Source organism: Cylas formicarius, unplaced genomic scaffold (genome assembly GCF_029955315.1).
Source record: "Cylas formicarius isolate icCylForm1 unplaced genomic scaffold, icCylForm1.1 PGA_scaffold_4__25_contigs__length_36172078, whole genome shotgun sequence".
Classification (NCBI taxonomy): Eukaryota; Metazoa; Arthropoda; class Insecta; order Coleoptera; family Brentidae; genus Cylas; species Cylas formicarius.
The window spans coordinates 23,027,133-23,049,604 of record NW_026844334.1 but is presented as its reverse complement, the minus strand read 5'-3'; the positions used below and the strand labels follow the sequence as shown (position 1 = coordinate 23,049,604).

General features: G+C 32.4%; 3 protein-coding genes across 6 annotated transcripts; 2 read left to right on the top strand and 1 right to left on the bottom strand.

The window, feature by feature from the left end:
- The first annotated feature begins 1,672 nt into the window (after positions 1-1,672).
- LOC132700570 (tetracycline resistance protein, class H-like) lies at positions 1,673-6,632 on the top strand. Its single transcript, XM_060667979.1, has 5 exons — positions 1,673-2,034; positions 3,705-3,836; positions 3,902-4,031; positions 4,839-5,051; positions 5,107-6,632. Exons 1-5 carry the CDS (start codon positions 2,005-2,007, stop codon positions 5,796-5,798), a joined length of 1,197 nt encoding a protein of 398 aa, XP_060523962.1. The 5' UTR covers positions 1,673-2,004; the 3' UTR covers positions 5,799-6,632.
- A 144-nt stretch (positions 6,633-6,776) lies between these two features.
- Positions 6,777-7,699, bottom strand: LOC132700571 (protein PET100 homolog, mitochondrial). Of its 2 annotated transcripts, none has more exons than XM_060667980.1 (2): positions 7,555-7,699; positions 6,777-7,101 (listed from the first exon to the last, which is right to left on the bottom strand). In XM_060667980.1, exon 2 carries the CDS (start codon positions 7,093-7,095, stop codon positions 6,874-6,876), a length of 222 nt encoding a protein of 73 aa, XP_060523963.1. In that variant the 5' UTR covers positions 7,096-7,101; positions 7,555-7,699; the 3' UTR covers positions 6,777-6,873. The 2 variants fall into 2 exon arrangements, with proteins under 2 accessions (XP_060523963.1, XP_060523964.1); XM_060667981.1 differs by having other exon boundaries at positions 7,456-7,599.
- Positions 7,700-8,001: 302 nt separating this feature from the next.
- On the top strand, positions 8,002-14,408 carry LOC132700568 (protein phtf). Of its 3 annotated transcripts, none has more exons than XR_009618656.1 (13): positions 8,002-8,180; positions 8,494-8,639; positions 8,696-8,910; positions 8,963-9,138; positions 9,430-9,507; positions 9,821-9,948; positions 10,006-10,307; positions 10,363-10,612; positions 11,080-11,416; positions 12,237-12,420; positions 12,476-12,607; positions 12,661-12,759; positions 13,801-13,938. XR_009618656.1 is itself a non-coding variant. In XM_060667978.1 (13 exons), exons 1-13 carry the CDS (start codon positions 8,155-8,157, stop codon positions 14,246-14,248), a joined length of 2,319 nt encoding a protein of 772 aa, XP_060523961.1. In that variant the 5' UTR covers positions 8,002-8,154; the 3' UTR covers positions 14,249-14,408. The 3 variants fall into 3 exon arrangements, 2 of the variants coding, with proteins under 2 accessions (XP_060523961.1, XP_060523960.1); XM_060667978.1 differs by lacking the exon at positions 12,661-12,759 and adding an exon at positions 14,099-14,408 and having other exon boundaries at positions 10,057-10,307; positions 12,476-12,616; positions 13,801-14,037; XM_060667977.1 differs by lacking the exon at positions 12,661-12,759 and adding an exon at positions 14,099-14,408 and having other exon boundaries at positions 12,476-12,616; positions 13,801-14,037.
- Positions 14,409-22,472: the final 8,064 nt, after the last annotated feature.

The following is a 22,472-nucleotide window of genomic DNA, read 5'->3' as shown; positions in this document are numbered from 1 at the left end:
TGCGATAGTGTGTACATTGAACAAACGAGTCAGTATCTCAAAAATAGAATGAATGGGCACAAATTTGACAACAAAACAGCTAACAAATTTATTTTTTTTGCTTTTTGATTGATTATGTAAAATATCAAAATTATCGTCAAACTCATTTCTGAATTTAAATGAATTGCATAATTAGAATCCAAACTTTTATTCTTATACGCCCTTTTATGTTCGTTAATGCGTTTCTTACATGTTCTACCTGTTTGTCCAGAATACACGTGAGCACGTTTCAACTTGTAGACTCCGAATTTTTGAGTTTTTCCTGATTTAGTTTTATTATTTTTAAAAAAAATCCTACGGTGTGTTCAGTTTACTCAGCAATACTCTCTTTATTGACCGTACGACCTTGTGGTAAGAACTCTTGATGTACTACGCCACAATAATCAAAGAAAACAGTAAGCAAAGCCAAGCAAGCAAGCAAAGTTTGATTGAACTTGAAGTGCTTTTTCCGGTCTTGGCGATTCTGGGTTCTTCCATTGGGACGACTGGGCTTTGGTGTAGACGTGATAACCATGTACCCATGAGTAACCAGTTATCACCTTTTGGAGCATATCAACATTAAAAGCAATCTTAAGAACAAATTTAGATTTTTATTGTTTTATGCATTTTGGGTTCGGTGTATTTTCTGTGGAAAGTGGTATATTAAGCAGTCTGTGGATAAAAGCATAATAGGCAGTCATTTTGTGTGCATGAGGAAAGTTCCGAAAGGTTAAACGACTGCAGTTGTCTTTCCGTTCCAGTGAAACAAGCAAAAACATCATCTACGTATCTAAACCACCAAAGAAATCCTTTGCTCGGAGGATGTTTATGTATTGTCCATGAAAATTTCTGCAAGTAGTGGACTAAGTGGGTTTCCTCATAATTAATCCTTCTTTAGCAATATAAAATTGACCATAAAATTCAAAACAATTTAGGTCTAAACAAACTATTAAACTATCTAGCAAGTTTGGTTTTATGATAGGGTTGACTTGTCTCTGAGTGAAAATATTGTCTATTATGTTTATTACCTCAATTGGTGGAATGCTAGGAAATAGATTTTGGAAGTCAAATGAAACTAGAAAATTGCCTTAGGCGGAATTTTAATGTCGTTAACCTTGTTAATTAGTTCGAACGAATTTTTGTTTTTTGAACAATCAATACAAATTAGAAATTTCATGAGTAGTAGAAAATGATGCTGCAAAGAACCCTCAGCTAAACCGAAACAGACGCGCAGTCGGTAGAATACTTGTCCTAATTTTGCATGGTAAAATCTACAAGAAGAAGACTAGTCCCTTGCTGTAAAATTATGAGCAAGCTAAGCAACACTAAACTGAAAACACCTCTTCCCAAGTAACGAACAGCGAAGTGTTGTTGTATATGTTAATATATATAATATATAATAATTAATATAATACTATTGTACGGCTTTTGTTCTCGAGTGTTTTTGCAAGTATAAGCCAAATCAGACTTGAATGAATTTTTGGCGTTGGCCTTTGACTAGTACATTCAATAAAAATATGAAGAATTCGCTTGAAGACTGCCGCTACACACACGTTTTTGGTGATGCTTTTGGTTGAAGCAGTGCAATTTATCTAATCGAACTGGATTGCGCTAATAAACTGCGCATACATCTATCTCATGCATATCGGCGAGATCATCTGACGTTTAATTTGCTAACCACATTCTTGCGGTTACAACGTACCTGAAACGGTTCGAAAACCAAATGTTTGAGCGAATCATAGATATTGCGTTCTATTTATATTGTATACAACTTCGTCAAACCATAATCGCGTGAATTTGAAATTTTATTTTTCCACTTGGTTTATAGGTTTTATCGTGTGCGATAAGCGACTACGCTAAACACTCGTAACCAATTAATACTTTTTACAAAAAATTCTTGCCGGTGTCGTTTAAAACGAGTAAATAAATTCTCGTAAATAGTGCATAATAAAGTACCTACCTCTTAAAAATGAGAGAATTGTGACAATGAAGGCGTTATTTTTTTTGGTTGCCCTGGTAAGTCCATCGTTTCGTAAGTTCATGCGAGGCATATATATATATATATATATATATATATATATATATATATATATATATATATATATATATATATATATTAAATATAAATGGTCGCATTATAATTTTGTGACCTCAAAGACGCCAAAGCCGAAGCCTAGCGAAAACTGTTCTACAAAATATATATTGAGTACTCGAGTGGATCAAATTAATTTTTAAAAAAAGTTGTTTGGATTCACTTATATATTATTTAAAGAGAATACGCTTATATATAAAGTTTTTTTTTAATTCCTTGGAACTTTCTAGATGTATTTTATATATAAAAACCTATACCCAAGTTTTGCAGTTTCTGATATATTTTAAATTTAATGCCAAAAGTGACGTGTGGTTGCCTAAATACCTATTTCTATCGATTTCTTTGACTGAAAACCTTTGTTATATACTTAGGGTTGATTTATTTATAGACGAGTGATTGTTATTATTTTAAAAATAAATAAACATTAAAAACTCCAATTAAAAAATCGTTGAGTCTTTTTTTTCAAACGGTACTATCGTATTTTTATAAATTTATTATATTTGGCATTAAAAAAATCGTGTCTTTGTAAACAAAAAGTTGCAGATTTCGAAATATTAGCAATGAAACATTTTTCGACATGTACAAAAACATACATTTTAAAACTAATAGAAAAAAACATTTTTACAAAAAATCTCATTTCTATATATTTTTTCTGAAAGTTTCCAATAATAAATTGTTTTTTTAATGTACTTTATTTACTACTTTTTATTTTGAGAGGGGGAGAACTGCCCGCCCTAAACTGCAGATTGTATTGCAATAATTTTTTTTTCATAAAAATGTAGTCAAATAAGACCTAGTCTACTGATAACCATATCCCAGTATAAAATATAGAAGAAAAGAAGATACCATAAAATTTAAAAAAGACTTCAAAACCGCAAAAGAAATTGAAAACTGGTAATTTCAATTTTTCCGCTTTTATTGTCTACTCTGTTCCTATTCTATTTTCGGGCTTATGGATAATCACTTAAAGTTAAATAAGTTGCGTACACAAAATTAAGATAATGCACTACCGTCATAGATATTTAATTTTGAATGCCAAATAATTGTCAAATTTATTTAAATGTAGTACTGGGCGGCCCAGAAGTTTCATTTGGCACGAGCGGAGCGCAGCGGACTATCATTGAGTGACGTGTTTATTAGAACTGTCAAACTTCAAAATTCCATCCAGTGTTTTAAATTTATCGAAAATATTAAATCGCTCCCAAACCCGTTACTAAAGTACCGGAAATACCCGAAGTGGCCCGTGACAGTGAATAATGAAGCTAACGTTCTAAAGTGACCCCCTTGTGCATAATTCAAAATTTTAGAGTAGGCAGTAGAAAAAACAATTTTATAATATGCGAAATAAAAAATGCCCACACTGCATAATGCACGCAGTTTATAAAGACTATATGTCAGGCTTCTTCACAAGTATAGTAAGTTTCTAAGTTATTGTAGTTTGCGACTGTAGAATTCGACGTTTTGATAGAAAACTCGTATATTTTTTTTACCTGAAACTTGTAGTAATTCTCATAACCACCACTCAGTCTTTCTATCAAACAATTGCTTCAAACTCAACCTTCATGCCTTTTAAAAGGTGATATATATGTTTCAGGATGTGTTCTGCGTGTTTATGCCATTACCGATTTTTAGCACGTACATCAAATCACTCGGAGGATCGCCGTTTACACAAGGCATGGTCAATTCATGCGCAGCATTTGTTAGTTTATTAAATAATCCCATAGTAGTAAGTATTATCAAAATTATCAAAAAAAAAAAATAATTTTGAATTTACGTGATTCCATTTTATAGGGTAGTTTGAGTGATACCAAGGGAAGGCGCGCAATTCTCGTAAGATGTTTGCTAGTCGGAGGTTTGGCAAATTTAATATTGGCCTCAGCACCTTCCATTTTGATTATGTTCGTAGGAAAAATAATGGCAGGTAGGTTTGATCACGGACTTGTAGATTCGTGACAGATATCAACCAAAACACAGGGGTTAGTAAATAAATACTTATATATTTGCGTTACACAAAAAGTTCTTAACATGCATTGTTTTAATAAATACATCAGATAAAACAATATGCAATTTTAAAATATCTGACATATCATAAGATGGGTTTTAAGAGCGCGTCAATAAAAAAATATTGATGAAAAACTTTTTTTCCTCTCCAGTATCGTTTCAATTTGGAGCATTTAAAATATCAAAAATTAACCTTGATTGAACCTCATAACAACGATCCAGAAATATGAAAGTAAAAAACCGCATAGAAAACTATAGACACATTGTTACATACCAAAATTTTATGAAAAAGCAATATAGCTTAATTCCTGGAAGGTCTTTTATTTTTTAAGGACTATCTTTCTGAGGCTCTGTAGGAGAGGGTGTGATGTGCACGCTATTGAAACGGACTTTCGCAGTGTTTGATAAGGTTGACCATGACATGCTGGTTCATGTTTTAATAATATCTGACTTTTGATTAATTCAGATTAAACCTACATTTACTTCCTTTACATCCCGGGACATTCCTTTAACAAATGGGGTCCCTCCAATATATAAATAATATACCGCTAAGTAATTACCTCACACAGAGGTACTATGAAGACTTTTTGTCACTGCTTTTTTTTTAAATATTATTTCAGTGTCCTATTTGTTATAGTTTTCTTCTATACCTTTTTGGGAATATTCAATACGTTGGATAATTCGGAATACAAATTATAATAATTTTAATACAATGTTGATTTTTTAGCATTTGCCAGTCCGGTAAATATTCTTTTAAGAGCCACCGTTACAGATGTAATGAAATCTGATCAAGAAACTAAACTATTTTTCCAAAAATTGTTACCACTCACAGGGTTGGTTATGTTACTATCCGCTGGTATAAGTGGGTACATCAGTGAACTTAAGTATGGTTTTACAGTTATTTTCCTATGTGTTTCTATTGCATATGCAATATCTGCCGGTAAGTCTAATACGCACATCAAACCTATGGGTTAATAAAAATACTCGTGTTATAGGAACAGTATTGGCTCAATTGCCCAATGATCTTATTATTAAACCAAACAATAAAAAAACCTCAGATATTCCATATCTGAGAAAATCGATAACGGAATTACAAAATGCAATTATGAATTTAAAAAATATAGATTGGGAAAACTATGGCGATATTTTTGCTACTAAAGCAGCGAGTGAGGTGAGCCTGGCTTGGCTAACCACGAATATTGGATTATTTCTACTGAATGAGTTTGGAATACAAGGACGTCGCACTGGTTACTTTTTTATGATTAGTTCCGTTTTTATAATTCTGTCCGGAATTTTGAAGATGAAGTTGAAAGACCGCCTTGCTAAAATGAACGATCACTACATTATAATGACTTGCAGCCTAATAATGACGGTAGCATTCTTAGGTACAAGTTTGGCGCCATCAGTTTACGTAATAGGACTTTGCATGATTGCGATAAGCATGTCCAAATCGTTTGTGGATGTTACCTTTACAGAAGCTATCACAACCAGGGCCAATGAAAAAGACAGGGGAAAAATAATTAGCGCGTTCGAAACTTTGCCGCTGATTGCACAATTTATAGCGCCATTTTTTTCAGGGATTTTTTCATTAGCGTTTCGGCAAAGATTGCTTTTAGGACTAACAACAATTCCGGCCTCAGTGGGAGTATTTATTTCATACAAGCAGATAAAAACCAAAAATGACTAAGTAACTTAAAACTTCTAGTTAGTGAATTAATTTTTGACTTAAGAGATATTGTGAATGATATGAGTAGTTGGTAATGGTAAACCGATCAATACTCCCAAAAGATTGTTCTACAACTTCCTACATACTCCACCTTTAATAAATTGTTAACCACCATTATAGCACATTTGTGACAGTACTTAATGCAAATCAGTATGTGTTTAAGAAAATCCAAAACAAGATATTTTTCTGTTCAAACCTAAATAAGGTGTTTTTAGCAAATTCAGTTATTAAAGTTCTTGTTTCTTAATTTGCAACACCAATAAGTCAAGGATGTATGAAAAATTTGCTGAATATTAAATTCTTCATTCCCCAAATGGTGCATCTTTAAGTTTTGTTCCAAATATTGAGTCTGAATTACAAATCTCAAACTATCATCCATATATAAATACCAATTAACACATTTCCAAATATGAGACAGATCGCTAACAAAAAAAAAGAGTAACATCATCAGAACCCTATGCATCTACCAAAGGTCACATTTACTTCAAGAAAAATATTTCCAACCTACTGCTAAAGCAGAAAACTGTTCTAAATTGTCATTGGGACAAAATCCCATCATCCCATTCATCACCATCATCTTTAGCAAAATAATCATTATCTTTCTAGGGCGCTGTGAGTCGACGGTTGATTCTATTCGGGACTTCGCCAGATTGTGTAGTGATTTTGCAACAAGTTTAAAGTTTTGATATGTGATTTACTAGGTTTTTGAGATTTTTGCGGTAATTTCGTACAATTGCGGGCAATCTAAATCAGTCTTGGTCACAGTACTGTGTGAATTGTCACGTCAAGTCAAGAAAATGTTATCACCAAGAAATTTGTCAGCAAAAATTTACTTAATGTTATTTTTGTGGTAATGTAAATAGCACTATAATTCTAGCGCCTTGTAGAAAAAACTGGTCATCACAGTGATTATGGTGAGCTAATCAAATAAAACCAAACTGAATATTAAAACTAGTCTAATAACAATCATTGATAACTATTTCAACACATTGTAGCAATGTTTACATTTTTATTTAGCAATAAATGTTAAAGATGTTTATTGCTCTGCATTGGCCCCAAACCCAGCATTTTTATTTTGTATATACCTGAAAGTGTCACGAAATTGCTTTCTTTGTTCTTCATTTTCAGGTGGAAATATTTCTCGCTTTGTTTGCACCACCCACTCCTCAAACAATTGTGGTTGGTTGAAATAATAAAACATGGTAACAGGAAATGCCAAGTACATTGCCATTTTAGCAATTTCAAGTTGCCAACCCATTATCACCTAAAAAAAAAAGATTAATAACTGAGAGTTAGTGCTCATGCAAAAAACAAGTCAAGAAATGGCTGTTTATTGTAGTTAGAGTACAACATAATTGACAAAAGACTATAAAATGATAAAGTAGAAAACCATCATTTATGTATAGGCAAATATTAGATCAATAACACCATTTTCCTTATTGCAAACATTTAAACATAAGTGTTATAAAGATAAAATGGTATTAGGTGAAGATTATTAAAATTTCATGTCGATTTTGTAGTGATGTCGTTATTCTAACTTAGGTCATACTAATAATAGTCTTAGTAAATTTGTACATATGAATACAAAAATTCATCTACATAGGTAAGTTACACGTACCTACAAACAAAAATAATAATATTAATAAGTGAAAATCAAGCACGATTATTGGGACGGAATGCTATAGCAAAACTGCTTTCTTAAATGAGGAAAACTTACTGCTTTTCAGAAACCTCGAAGTGAAAACCCCATTTTCCAACGTTTTCAAATATAACCTATATTTCTTCCAAATAACAAATAACCCATAAATCACAGAATAGTACGTTACTACAGAATACTAAAGGGATATTTTCATAAATATTAATAATACCACCAGTAAAGTATTTGGTGACCAGGAGAATAGTTCGTTTCGGTTTTCTTTGTAGTTCTAAAGTATTCTTTTTCTTAAATTTTGGCACTGCTGCTAATGCAATTTTCCAGAGGTGCTAAAAGATATATTTTTTTCCTGAATTGTCATAAAAGGTTTCTTAATTACTCTTTGAAGAGCAGATTTTAAATTTTAAACCTTTTAAAAAGCTTGTTTCATTAACCTCATCTCGATTTGTTGGATTTGTGGTCTGTGTGTGTGACCTCGTAAACTTTTAACCTTCTCGGCGAAAGCTCACAACAATCAGCTGAGCGTTTCTTTTCTGTCTTATCGACTAATCCTTTGTTCATTGTTGTGAAGTAATATAAAAGGTTTTTTTTCAAATTCACAGTAAATTTTTTGATTTATCATTGGAGTAATGACAGTTTATTAAACTATACGGATAAAAATAAATGGGTATTGAAGATATATTTTTATGGTAAGTTTATGTTCTGATGGATTTATTAGTCTTTCCTAAGTGTATAAGGATATGGAGTATACACAAAATTTCGTTGTGTTTGCATTCATATTTTAATTCTTCAGAAATTATTATCCACTTTTTTTTATATAATGGCTATGCTTTTGCAACCCACTTTTTTGAAAATACAAAAAGCTTCAGTGTAATTTTCTCTTTTATTGACTTTTTTAGATTTGCATACCTAATGAATTCTTTAGTTTTATTAGTTAACATTGCAAATATTGCAACAAAAATAAATAAGTATAAAACTTATTTAAATATATCTTTCTTAAAGGTATCAGCACAAGATTGGTACTTATGATAAGCAGTTATGGGAAACGAAGATAGAACAAAGAGAACAGAGAATATACAGCTTGAATCATGTTCAAATGAGAAGTGGTAAACCCAATACAGAGTTGATTGATCTAGATTTGGTTAGAGGTACTTGAAAGGTTAACTTTCAGAGTTTTGTTTTGCTGAATTGTTATTAATTATAGGATCTTCCTTTACAAAAGCCAAACCTCAGCAGGGTTTCATGAAAGTGGCTAAATTAGCTACGTTCAGATGTTTGTTTCTTCCCTTTTATGGAAAGTGGTGGTTACACCAAACCTCACGGAGATTTTTTGTTCTGGCTTTGTCCTTGTATTTAACCCAAATCATAAATGCCGCAATATATTATAATTATTGCCTTAAATATTCATCACAGGCTGAGGTAAAAGTTTATTCTATTTTAACTGTTTTATTTGTCAACACATGATATTTAGGCAGTTTCTTGTATGGAGATCTTTGTTCCTTTACTTATGGCGTGGATACTTACTCTCATTCATTCACAAATGGTTGCCACTATCCCTGATAAGCAAGATAATAGGAGGAGGAGAAGTGGAAAGAAATTGCAGTTTAAAGATTTGCCTGAATCCCTGAGAACAGAGTCTGGAAGGAGGTGTGTAAATTATTATATTGACAATTGTTATTATACCACACTTTTTTATTTTGATAATAAGGAAAGAGTTTATGTTGAATTTTATGACACGACTTTTTTGTTTTTCTAATGAAACTAGATGTGTATATTTGGTTAGTGTGACAGTCACATCTTTCAAAACCAGATACTGTTTCTTATTGGTTCTGGTAATTTTGAAATAGTGGATATTGAGATACTTGTGTACATTGTACATTTTAGTACTGTTATGTAGTACTTGATACTATTAATTGATTTGATTCTTAATTTTTGTAGGTTCTCCCGATCCAAAACACAAGGAATTGGTGCCTTTAATTTGCAGTTTAATTCTTATCTAGTAAGACAGAAATATAGGTAAGTTTTGTTTTCTGTTTTTTGGAGTTGGATTTTAGCAAGTTTGTTTTAGTTTGGATAGCTGCTTTATGTCATTTTTTACTAAATATTTTACGAGAAAAAAGGTACATCAAGTGAAATGTAAGATAAAAAAAAACTTTCATAATTTATCATAATTACCATAAAATTCAATTTAGTTTTTGCTTCATTTTCTTGGTTCTGCCTTTCTCTCTTAAAATAAAAGCAGGTGCCATTTAAAGCTGGTATGATGTAAAATGTTATATAATTGCTTATTTTGAAAGTGTAAATAAATACAAAACATAACATCCTTTAGATTAAATCTCAGGCCTTGGTTTAAACATGCTAATGTTGATGATGATGGTTTTGAAAGTCTTAATGGAAGTGGTTCAAGAGCCAGCGAAGAAGAAATTGTTCCTACTGAAACTAGTCATACAGATAAAGGTAAAAGTTCATTTAATTTTCTCAAAAAGTGATTCTTATGCAATTTGTTTTGTCCAGTCCAGACTGATTCCCAAGATTCTCATTCTGATACAAAACCATCTCATATAGATGTAGAAGAAATAAAAACTGAGGAAAAAGAAGAGCAACAAAATGCTGACAGCTTAGATGGAAGCTGTCTACACTGCAAAAAAGGAGATCAGAAGGATGAGCTTAATGATGAACCATCACCCAATTGCACATCATGTAAGAAATGTGAACAATGGGTTCAACAGCTAGAAGACGTCAGAACACCAAAAGTATGCTCCACTGATACAGAAAGCGAAGGAGAGACATGTTTTAATTACAAGAAACAATCACTGGTATTTTTATCAAAATGCTTCTAAGCTGCAAGTTAACACAGACCATTTGTTTTAGTCCAAAAGACGCAGTTCAGCCCATCATTTACCTACTATAGCAGTTACATCTGTATTGGACAGTACTTGCGATACAGAAAATGAAGCACTTTCATCTCCGCGGGATTGGGCTGCTGGAGTCACCACTAATAGTGAAGATTGCAGTAGTGACTTGGATGATGTATCTGATGCCCCACCTGCAGAACGTTGTTCTGACTGTTTCTGGTTGGATGGTGACACAAATATCCTTTTGAATCCTCCATCTGTTAAAGGTGAGAGAATCCACATTTAAATTTTTAAAAATTCAAATTTATGTTGGCATAGTGACTTAGTTTTACATATGCTTTGTTGTTTTTTTAATGAATTTTAATAAAATGTCTACAGTTTTTAAATAGTTATTTTTAGTAACGAAAAACGCTGCATGATGAGGTGCACAGAATACATCTCACTCCTTAACTTAAAAGCTTTACATGTTGCCTAACTATCAGAACTTAAGATATTTAATACTGGCTTGCGGCAAATACCTATCCTATTTATTTCACACTTTGGGAGTAGAAAGCAGTTTCCAATAATTATTTGTTAAATAGTACATTGTGCAAATTGTTTTTTTCTGGTTTAATTAAAAGAACCGGGTTTTATAGTTTAAAAAATTCTGGAAGTTTTCTCTTAGCATTTGTAATTTATAAATACTATTTATGACTTTTCTGTGAGACGGATACAAATTTAATGTTCGTTTTAGCAACCTGCACAATATGGGAGCGGAATGAAATAAAAAAAGCTGACCTGACGATGCTGGACATCAGTTCTGCAATCATAGCCAAGGTTGACACTACCCTAATGACGTCCGATTATTTCTACGCTGGCATTGTTGTATCGGCAATGCTGGCGTTGTTGCCGTGCTTTTGCCAATTGTCAGAAGACACTTCAGAAGTGAATCAGTTTATAGATATGTGGCGCAACGTCAGTAGCCAATTTGTAATGTCAGCGTCGCCGTTGACTGCATTAACTATCATTGCAGAAGAACTGCCGTCGAGGATGACTCAGTTGAGTAATGTGGCATGGGGATCTACAAATTTGTAAGTTTTTGGGAGAGTTTGCGCAAATTTTCATGTATACAGGGCGTTATATAAATTAATTAGTGGATTTGAACTCCATCCAGAAGTTGAGTTAATATTTTGTTTGGTTGAGTCCAGATCATTTCCTTTCTAATCCAAATATGGATTTCTCCTGGAACACACATTCCAAACAAGGTTCTTTTAAGAAATTTTGAAGAAAGAAATATTCAAATATTCAAAAGTTTTTAAACGATACTAGTAATAATTAATGTGTATTTACCACAAGCCCGTGTTTATAAATTGGCGGGAACAAAATAACAGAACCAGCGAGAATTGTTTGGTTGGGATGTTAAGGTTCAACCAAAGCATATGAAATTTAGTTTTTGGTTTGTAACGATTGTTCTTATCCTCTGTATGCATATTAATTGTAGGAGATGACATTTTCAAAATTATAATTAAAATATGGAAGTATCGATTGAAATCCATTATAACGTCACAGGTTTTGCCTTTAACTAGCATTACATAATCCAACAAAAATGTATTCTTAGAAGCAATGAAATTAGCTTTTAGTATGGTTTATTTTATATTATCCACTGCAGATACAAATTTCGGGCAATGGGGATACAATCAGTGGCACATTAAGAACTTTACACCAAACCTTTTTAGCTATTTCTCTCGAATTTTAGGCTGCAACTACTACAACGAGTGTCTGACGTTTGAATTTAAATTATGAGATTTGGTCTTTAAATTCTGTGGTCATTCATACATTTAATTTTTTTTTTAATAGTTTTTACATGTTGCCTAGTTATAGTTGATTATTTTTGTTTTTTTTTTTTTATAGAGAAAGGGCGATAATAGTAATTGCAATGATTGAAAGATTTATATTAGCGTGCATTGTATTTTTCTTGTTGGCGGTCGCAGAAAGAACATTTAAACAACGTTTACTCTATGCGAAACTATTTTCACACTTGACATCTTCTCGGCGAGCAAGAAAGTCAGGTATTCCTCATTTCAGGCTCAATAAGGTGTGTTACTAATACAACACACTTTAAATTATTATCTTTTCCTAAACATTTTCAGGTTAGAAATATCAAGACATGGCTTTCTGTCCGGTCATATTTAAAAAAGCGAGGTCCACAACGATCTGTAGACGTGATAGTTTCTTCAGCATTTGTAGTTGCTCTATTGCTTTTAGGATTCTTATGCGCGGAAGTACTAAAGGTAAATATTAGCGAGTTAAGAATAAACATGGTTTTTTTCCTTAGAGGAGAAATTAAAGTGACTCAAGTTGGAAACGGTCATTTCAACACAGGAAGATCATCTCAATGATGGCAGTTTTGTGTTATTTAGCGGTTTGACATGTGGTATGTCAAATTTTTTTAAACATCATGATTGCGATAATAATTATCGTTGCTTTGTCTGGACCTCGTTTTTGCTATATGCGTTCTGAAATTCTAGGCAAATAATTTTTTGCTTAAGTTGTAAAATTATTTATACCATTGCCTTAGTCATGGAACTCGTCTAGCAAAAACTTTCCGGAAACTGGACGAGTCTTTCATTGAGATTTAAATTCCGTTTTCCAGCAACCAAGATATGCAGTCTATTGTTATATTCAAATTTTGGGGTGTTATGGAACAAGTTTGAAAAATATTAGTTTTTGGGTAGATTACCGCAAAACAGCATGTATTCATTCACCGAATGACTTGTACCTTCATGGTTAAAAGCTACTAAAACATCCTAAACCTCATGACTCTAAAGTACCGGAAATGTCAGAAATGGCTAGGGACCACGGTTAAAATAAAATGAAATATAATAATGCTTTTGTACTGCCTACCGTAAAATACCCAATTACGCAGTGATCGAGAGTTATCTATGGTCGTGAGTCATTTCTGATATTTCTGGTACTTTAATCATGGAGTTGGAATCGATCGGATGTTTTCTGTAGGTTTTAGTCACGGATGGTATTTTGACGTTTTTTTGACACTTACGTCACACATCACTTTTGCTGTTTTGGTACCCAAAAACTAATTGCCTTAGAGAAAGCACAGTACACAAAACATTGATAAGATTGATATGGTATTTTAGAAGATATAGATATAAAATAAATCAATTACGATTAGCAAATTATGATACTGTTGCAAAGAATCGATTGAACTTTACTAATATTTTAAGTCAACTACGCAATCCTCTTTTCCTGTTGCACATTTACATAAGACTGATATAACCACCACTACTGCTACTGGTACCTACAATAGATTAAAACCTTACAGGTCTTCATTGTGTATTAAAATTTTATACTCTCAGAATAGGAATATAGCAATGGGAGATCCCATTCATATTGATCTTATTAAACCATTCAACTAGCATGTGTTTAGTATAATTGTTAAATTGGTTTCGATTTTTAGGAAACAGTATCATTTTCGCAGTATTACTTGGAGGCCATAGTGTGGTGTTTAGCATTGGGGATTATGCTTTTACGGTTTATGACACTCGGTATCAAAATTAACAAGAAGTACAGAAACTTGTCAGTACTTATTACTGAACAGATTAATTTGCATGTGCAGATGGAACAGAAACCACATAAGAAAGAAGAATTAACAGTTGCAAATAATGTACTGAAGCTGGCCATTGACTTGCTAAAGGTAATTCCGACAATGACAGTTTTTCCAATCAATTGTTTTTTTGTACCTATTTTTTATTTAGGAATTGGAGAATCCCTTCAAGATATCTGGTTTTTCGGCCAATCCGATACTTTACAATGTTACCAAATTGGTAATACTTTCAGCCCTATCTGGTGTCTTATCGGAAATGCTGGGATTTAAGTTGAAACTCCACAAAATCAAAATTAAGTAATCTTGTGATGTTTTTTAGTGAAATTAAAGTGCAAATGTTAGTGATAATAACTTGTGATTGTAGCTTAGATATATGTATTGATTTGAAGCTAGATCAACTTTTTAACTTTACTTGATTGTATTTTTCGAAATTAATAGCATTAAAGACATTTTTGTTTTGATCCAATTTTTTTTTCCTCCTCATTAGAAAAACTCCTTTTCTGCTTAAGGCAGTGCGGAGCTTGTTATTTGATCGCGTTCAATAAGTTTTATGAAGTTTTTGGATTTTTGAAACGAATTCGAGTTCATCACACTTGTCAGAAATAAAATGAAAAATAGGGAATAATTTGGCCATTGGAAGATAATTTGACACTTTATTAATATAAGTTATTCTTCTTTTTCTAATGCCTTATCATCTGTTGACGTTTGGCAATTATATTGTCCCATCTAACTTTGTCTACTGCCGTCCTGATCAGTTCGACAGATGTCCATTGCCTAAGGTTGTGTAACGTTGCCTTCTAGTTTTCCCTGTGTTATAAGTTTGAGTGTTCGATATTTTTCATTTCTGATAATGTACTCTCCTTGATGGTATTTAAGAGTTCTTTATTTTTATTCATTCTTTGTAGGATGGCGTCGTTAGTTCAATGGTGTGTCCATGAGATGTGTCTTATTCTACGGTAGCCCTACATCTCAAATGTCCCCACTCGCCTTTCTGTAGCTGCTGTAAGAGTCCAGACCTCCACACCATAGAGCATTACAGAGAACACTTAACATTTGAGGAATCGCAGTCGTATTTGGAGATTTGATTGTGCTTTTTCTATCTTTTGTTCAAGCTGCAACTAAGATAAGGAAATGTTTCTACTTTTTCGAGCTTAGTGTTTTTCGCGTTTGGATTTTTGCTATTGATCATAATCTTGGTCTTCTTTATGTTTAAGCTCATGCCATATTCTTCACATATATTTACGATTCTGTTGATTAATCTCTGTAAACCTTCTGAGATTATATGTAATAAGCATTTCTCAGTTAACCAGTCATCCTTACTTTCAGTGAAAGCTTCATTGAAGAGATGCTCCGCGTAGACTTAAATAATAAAGGTGATAAAACGGACACGTTTTTGTATATTTATTTCGGTAGAATCTGCTACTCAGAATATGGCTTTTTGTTGAGTATATAGGTCGACAATGATACTTATATCAGCATTTTTTATTCCTGATGGCTGTAATATTTCGAAGACCTTTTTATGTCGGACTTTGTCAAACGCCTTTTCAAAATCACTGATTCAAAGAAACACCTCGCAATTAATGTCGCAAGCTCTTTGGATCAATACTTGAATTCCAAATAAGGCCCTTCTGGTACCTAGGCCATTTCTAAATTCCATTTGCGTTTCCCCGATATGTTGTTCTATTTGAGGGCGTATACTATTGTGGGTTATATACAAAAAAAACCTTCAGGACAAGACGCATAAAGCTAATCGTGCGATGTTTTTCGCATTTTTTGGCGTTGCTGGAGTTAGGAATTGATAGAAGCCATTCTCTTGGCATGTTGATATATTTTATTGAATAACTTTGATAGGGTGTCATGTGGTCCTCTTCCAATTCTTTAAGAAGTTCCGCTCTGATTTGATTGTTTCTTCTTAAGTAATATTAATGATCTCTTTTACTTCTATGCGTTCTGGAATCCTCATAATTTTCTTCATGAAACAGTTAAGACATATATTCTTCCCATCTTTTAATTTTTTCATCCGTTTCCCAAATTGCTTTGCCATTTTGATCATTGATGATATTTGATTTTTTGCCTTTTGACATGTACCTTGCTTCTTGTGTACGTTGAATGCGTCGTGCTTTTTCTCAAGCTACTCACACTTTTCTGTTAGCCATGCTTCCTTAGCTTGTTTGATATTTCCCAATATAGTTTTATGTATTTGTTTATATTCCTCTTGGTTTTTGTTTTTATATTTTCGACGTTCCTCCATTAGTTTCAGTATGTCATCAGTCATTCATTTTGTGTTTTTCTTTCCTTCTGTTCGAGTTAAATATTTTTCCGTTACAGATTTTGCAGCTCCTTTAATGCTTTTCCAGCTTTACTCAATGCCCTGCTCACTTTTCGTTTTCGCTTCTTCAAGACTTCTATTGGTTGTTGCTTTGACACGTTGTCTGATGTTGGGGTCTTTCATTTTCTGCATATCTATTAGCTGTTGAAGATTTATTCTTCTCGTCTTATCACAGAGAGGATTAAATTGTGTTCAGAGTTAATGTCGCTGATTTTACAGCATTTTCTTGTTGTCAGCCGGAGGCTTCCATGGGTATAATCGTCTAAGTGGGAGCTTAAAGAATGTATTCAAGAGTATGCAAAACTCGACTAACATATCTCCTCTATCGTTGCGGGTGCCAAGTCCGTATTTTCCCAGCACGTTATCTTCTCTATTTCCAACTTTGGCATTGAAATCTGCAAGGAGCCAAGTTATATCTTCTTTCTTAAGGTCATTCAATGTTACCCTCAAATCATGGTAAAATTGTTGGATGTCTCATTCTTAGTGCTGCAAACCTATCTGATATAGATAGAAATCCAGCTACTGCTCCTTCTATATTTTTATTGATTATGATAGCTACTCCGTTATAGTGTTGAACCGCGCGCGCGCGAGTGTGTGTGTGTGTGTGTGTGTGTGTGTGTGTGTGTGTGTATGTGTTGTGAGTGTTGAATTATTAAGATGTATAATATGATAATATAATTTAAAAAATATAAAAGAGCATATAGATGTCTATGACCCGTTGTAATTTCATAACGGTTATTCAGTAAAACCAAGATTAACAATTTAAATTGTGCTCTAATGAATTCTGCTGCGAAAAAGGGTTTCCTAATAGAAAACTAAAGTTAGATATTTTATTTTGAAAAGTTCGAATTGAGAACAGAAATGACTTATTTATTAATATTAATTACATACAGATACACACTTTAACTGAACAAAACTTTGTTATATATATAATTTCCCCAAAACGCGAAAACAATTGAAATTTCATATCTGACGAGATTTTTTTAGCGATAAACGGGTTTCAGATTGTTTACTGTACGTCAATGTAAAAAATGACTTGGCGAAAAACGTAGTTAAAAAGTAAATAAATCTATTTGTGTACCCGCTTAAAAACTGACGTTTACTATTTTACAAAAAAACCTCCTTAGTCCAAGCAAATGTGGGGAGAGCGGAAAAGTGATTTCAAAAATTGCACAATAGAGCGGAATAAAATTTTATTCAAACTTGCAACTAGCATACACAAAAGGGTAGATAAGAGTGAGAGAGTTATAATAAGTCTTGGGTTAATATATATATATATATATATATATATATATATATATATATATATATATATATATATATATATATATATATATATATATATATATATATATATATATATATATATATATATATATATATATATATATATATATATATATATATATATATATATATATATATATATATATATATATATATATATATATATATATATTTTTATATATATATAGATATATATAGATATATATATATATATATATATATATATATATATATATATATATATATATATATATATATATATAATGATGACACTATATTCCGGGATATCATCCGTTCGCTCGTTGAACTCCGACTGGAATCCTGCATCCGACTGGAATCCTGCAAATCCTGCATCCGACTGGAATCCTGCAAATCCTGCATCCGACTGGAATCCTGCAGACGTTTCGCCAAAATCTCACTTGGCATCTTCAATGCTCGCGCTCCGAAAACACTTCGAACACTCGGAGCGCGAGCATTGAAGATGCCAAGTGAGATTTTGGCGAAACGTCTGCAGGATTCCAGTCGGATGCAGGATTCCAGTCGGAGTTCAACGAGCGAACGGATGATATCCCGGAATATAGTGTCAACACATTTTTCCATCCGTGAATCAATACGTGAGAATATATATATATATATATATATATATATATATATATATATATATATATATATATATATATATATATATATATATATATATATATAATTTTTTTCAAATTAAAAGGCATAGCACAATAAAAATTTACAAAAATTCATCCATCTACAGGTGTCTTTGATAGAAAATAAATATTTTAAAAACGATAAGGCTCAGCGACAAGACAAAATGAGAACAAGCAACTTGGGCGAACTTCCGGTATGATCGAAATTACGACCGTTTTAAAGACACTTTACCACGATAGTTCCCTTGGACTTTAATTTCAGTAATACCAAATTTACAAATTTTTGTTGTATTGTATAACAGATAGACCAAATTCCCGATATGATACGTACGTTTATGATTAAAAAAAAAAGTTGGTAATTGTGTGTTTTCGTTCAGATAATTTGGGATGACACGTGCGGCATATTTTCGTGCCATCTTGTCAGTAGTACTAAATATATAATCTAGATAAACCAAAATGATTAATAGGTAGCAAGGGCTGAATTTACGTAGCAACATATTATCGACATACCTGAATTATGCGCTTAAGTACTTATTTCGAAGGTAGTCAGATAAGAACGCGAAGTACTGTATCTCGCAAACTGTTAGTCGCCGAGACTGGCGGTAAAAAAATGTATTACTGAAGTAGTAAATGTACCAACAAAATTTACATGCTGTTTATAGCTAAGATTTATCCAAGTAATAATAATCATCGTATCTAGTAAAATAAAGTAGTGGGAATGATTAATTGTTTTTTTTTTTAATTAATAGGACTGAGAACCGATTTTAACCAACTTGGTTTCGTTGGAAAAAGCATTTATTACTCTATCAAATCCGTTGTAGCTGTGATATTTCTAATTCATGGTGACGCCGCTAGAGCGCTAAAAAATTAAATGCAACAATATGACTTTTTTTATTAAAAATCAAATCTCGGCATTTTAGTCCTAGCCCAAAATATCGAAGACAGAAAATTTAGTTATAATAAAATAAAAAAAAGAAATCTAATTCAACTGGTGAAATCGTAATTTTTCAACCATTAAGGATTTCATGCAGTGCAAAATGCAATATTGTTGCATTTAATTTTTTAAAGAATTTTGCATCACTATTAAGATGGCAGCCAATCGTCCTTATCTCGAAAAGTAATTGTCGTAAAGACTTAGCGCGAAAACTTATGACTAAAGCGGCGTATTCTTGAAGTTAAAATCCCGGTTTTTGAGAAACAATTTTATATTACAAATAACTAAAATGAACACTTTTTTAAGTAGGGATAAATTCTGTTTTTATAGAGTATTTTCTGCTCTACGTCTTAAGGGAAAGTCGAATGTTAAATAGTTTAGAATAAATCTATTATTAATAGAGGACGAGTGCAAAAAGCTAGTTGAAACTAACTGTTTGCATAATCACAGAAACATGAATGAACTAGTTGAGACGACCGTCGCGTCGTCTTTTTTAAAAAATTTATTTAATTTTATAAGATGTTCGTTACAACAACATATCTTTACCCAGAAAATGTAAAATAGCGTTCGTTGGTGGTCTCTTCATTGTTGATTTAGCACATCTTGACTGTAATAACTTTTTGTAGCATGCAAGCACACAAAGACTAATTATGATAATGATATGATACTTGGATATTTGGAGAACTCCGAGAACTTCAGAAGTGTGGAACTCTTAAATTATTAAGTTTATCTAATTTAATTCCCTTCAGAGGAATAGTTAAGTCCAACGAACTTTGTTGTATTCGTATATTTAGCAGGTGAGGAAACACTATTGGTTCGATACCGGAGTTGATTGTTCTAGGATTATTATTTATTATTTGATGATTAAATTTCATAAGGCATCTATTTGGAAGTTTAACTTGGTATATTCGATGGAGATTTTGATGTTCGTCATGAGCGTTACATTTAAATTGACCCTTTTGTTCCTCGGGAACTACTAGAATCCATTGATTGGCATTTTTCCAATTGATTGAATTGGCTGGGTGATTTTATGTTGCGTTTTACGGCAGTTTGTTTTTTGTAGATTTTCATTTTTCTTAAGTTCTTCGTGGATACGGATGTATAGGTTCTTAGTAGCTTCTCTGCATAGCTCATTCTGGTATGCATATTGCAATTCTGTTTTCATCAAATACTTTAGACGCGGCAAAACAACCCTAAACCAACCTTCATGTCTTATGGGAAATGAATAGAGATGCAAATATACGTTATTGTATTGTAAGAAAGTAATTTTTAATTGAAGTAATTTTTCAAAAATAAAAGCGTTTTCTAAAGTTGCAGGTAGAATCATTTGTTGTTTTCCTACTTTAGTTTGCAAAATAAAAAGCTTGTTAAACAAATCTTTAATTTGAATTATACTTGGGTGAATATTTTTTAATTTTAAGAAAGTTGTAGAATTTTCTAAATCTTGTAAAATTGTGAATAACTTCATATGTGAATATGATCTGTATTTGAAATCTTTACTAAACATAAGCTGATTTTTGAACAATTAGAGCTATTTGGTTAACCTCCGATTTTAAGTATTTGTCATTTTCACATATTTGCTGGAAGCTCTGGCTTAATTTCGAGAGAATGTTTTAATTTCGAAGAATGTTGTTTTTTGAAAATACTTTCAGCCAACTCATTTTGATTATGCTGCAACGTTTGAATAAGGTGTAATAGCATTAAAAAAAGATTCAAGTACATATATCAACAATCTTTTTGATTTTTTCGGATCTTTGAAAAGAGTTTTGCATTTCCTTTTTGTTCACTAATTAGACAATTCAATACACAGATATTTTCGAAGCAATTAGGTTCTCTAGTATTATAAAATTTATCATTAAAAGTTTGACAAAGAGTTACGTATTTAGATAAATCGTTTGGGTGCCCATCAAACAATTGAAGATTTGAACAATTCTATCGAGCTATATCCATACCAATCTCTCAAATTTTTTAACTAGGACCTTCTCCTACGTCCTACCCTCTCTTTCCCTTGATGCTTGCTTGGATGATAAGCCTCAACAGCTCGTATCTTTCGCCCCTCATTGTATGACCGATATATTCCAATTTTCTTCTTTTTATAGCTTTTATTAGTTTACGTTCTTTTGTCATTCCTGACAGCACATCCTCGTTTGTCACTCTCTCTGTCCATAATATCCTCCACGTTCTCCTATAGCACCACATTTCAAATGCTTCAATGTTTTTGATATTGTTTTGTTTCAGAGTCCATGCATCCACACCATACAGCAAAACTTTCAAATTTAAGTTGATGTCTCGACAGCATAGAAACCTTTAATAAAAGCCTGTCTTGCTATTTCTATTCTACATTTAATTTTTCCAGGTTGTTCGTTATTTTCAGTAATCAAGGTCCCCAGATATTTGTATGATTTGAATCTTTCAATTTTTGTGCTAGAGATTAGCAAGTCAACAGTAACCGTTGGTTTTTTTTATATTACCATTAATTTTGTTTTTTAAAGATTCAGTTTCAGCCCATGGGTATTACTAGAATTATTGATGTTTTCGAGTAAGTACTGTAAGTCTGTCAAACAGTCTGCCAATAACAACGTGTCGTCAGCATATTGTATGTTGTCCCATCGGAGCTAGCTGACATATGGCTTCGCTAAACAAATTAAATAGAAGGGGAAGGCCTTGGCAGATCTAATGTCTTCGGTCAACCTATCTCTTGTCTGATTTCAATATGGTTTAGTTATTATGTTAATATCTCGACTACCAATGTTGTTCCTCTTGAGAATTTGATACAGTTTTTCATGACGAATCCTATCAAAAGCCTTTTGGAAATCTATAAAACACACATAAAGCTCCTGGTTTATATTTAGACATCTTTACATCAAAATATTCACACCAAATCTGCTTACCATGTTCCTAGTCTACTTCTAAATCTCAGTTGTGTGTCACTCATGTCTTCCTCAAGCTTTTTAAATATTCTTTTATGGATTATCTTTAGAAATACTTCCAATGGGTGATTCATTAATGCAACAGTTCTGAACATTCTTGGGAGAGAGACTAACGTTGATGAAAGCCACCCTTCTGGAACGATGCCTGTTCTATAAATGGTATTAAATAGGTTGACGATTGTGTCAATTGTGCTATCGTCTATGAACCTCAGTAATTCTACGGCAATTTCATCTAGTCCTGCAGATTTTCCGTTTTGACAATTTTTACTTCACTTTTTAATATTTCCGGGCTTGTTTCATTTGGTATGATTTAAATTATTGGTCTTTCATTCTTAAACAGTTATTCTATGTATTCTGTCCTCCTCTTTACTTTGTCTTTCATGTCA

Excerpts from the sequence above, each read along its gene's own strand:
- LOC132700568 (XM_060667977.1), top strand. The coding sequence starts at position 8,155 with ATGGGTATTGAAGATATATTTTTATG. Across the intron at positions 8,181-8,493 it reads ATTGAAGATATATTTTTATG|GTATCAGCACAAGATTGGTA; the intron begins GTAAGTTTATGT and ends TCTTTCTTAAAG. Across the intron at positions 10,308-10,362 it reads ATTACAAGAAACAATCACTG|TCCAAAAGACGCAGTTCAGC; the intron begins GTATTTTTATCA and ends CATTTGTTTTAG.
- LOC132700570 (XM_060667979.1), top strand. The coding sequence starts at position 2,005 with ATGAAGGCGTTATTTTTTTTGGTTGCCCTG. Across the intron at positions 2,035-3,704 it reads TATTTTTTTTGGTTGCCCTG|GATGTGTTCTGCGTGTTTAT; the intron begins GTAAGTCCATCG and ends TATATGTTTCAG. Across the intron at positions 5,052-5,106 it reads TGCATATGCAATATCTGCCG|GAACAGTATTGGCTCAATTG; the intron begins GTAAGTCTAATA and ends CTCGTGTTATAG.
- LOC132700571 (XM_060667980.1), bottom strand. The coding sequence starts at position 7,095 with ATGGGTTGGCAACTTGAAATTGCTAAAATGGCAATGTACTTGGCATTT.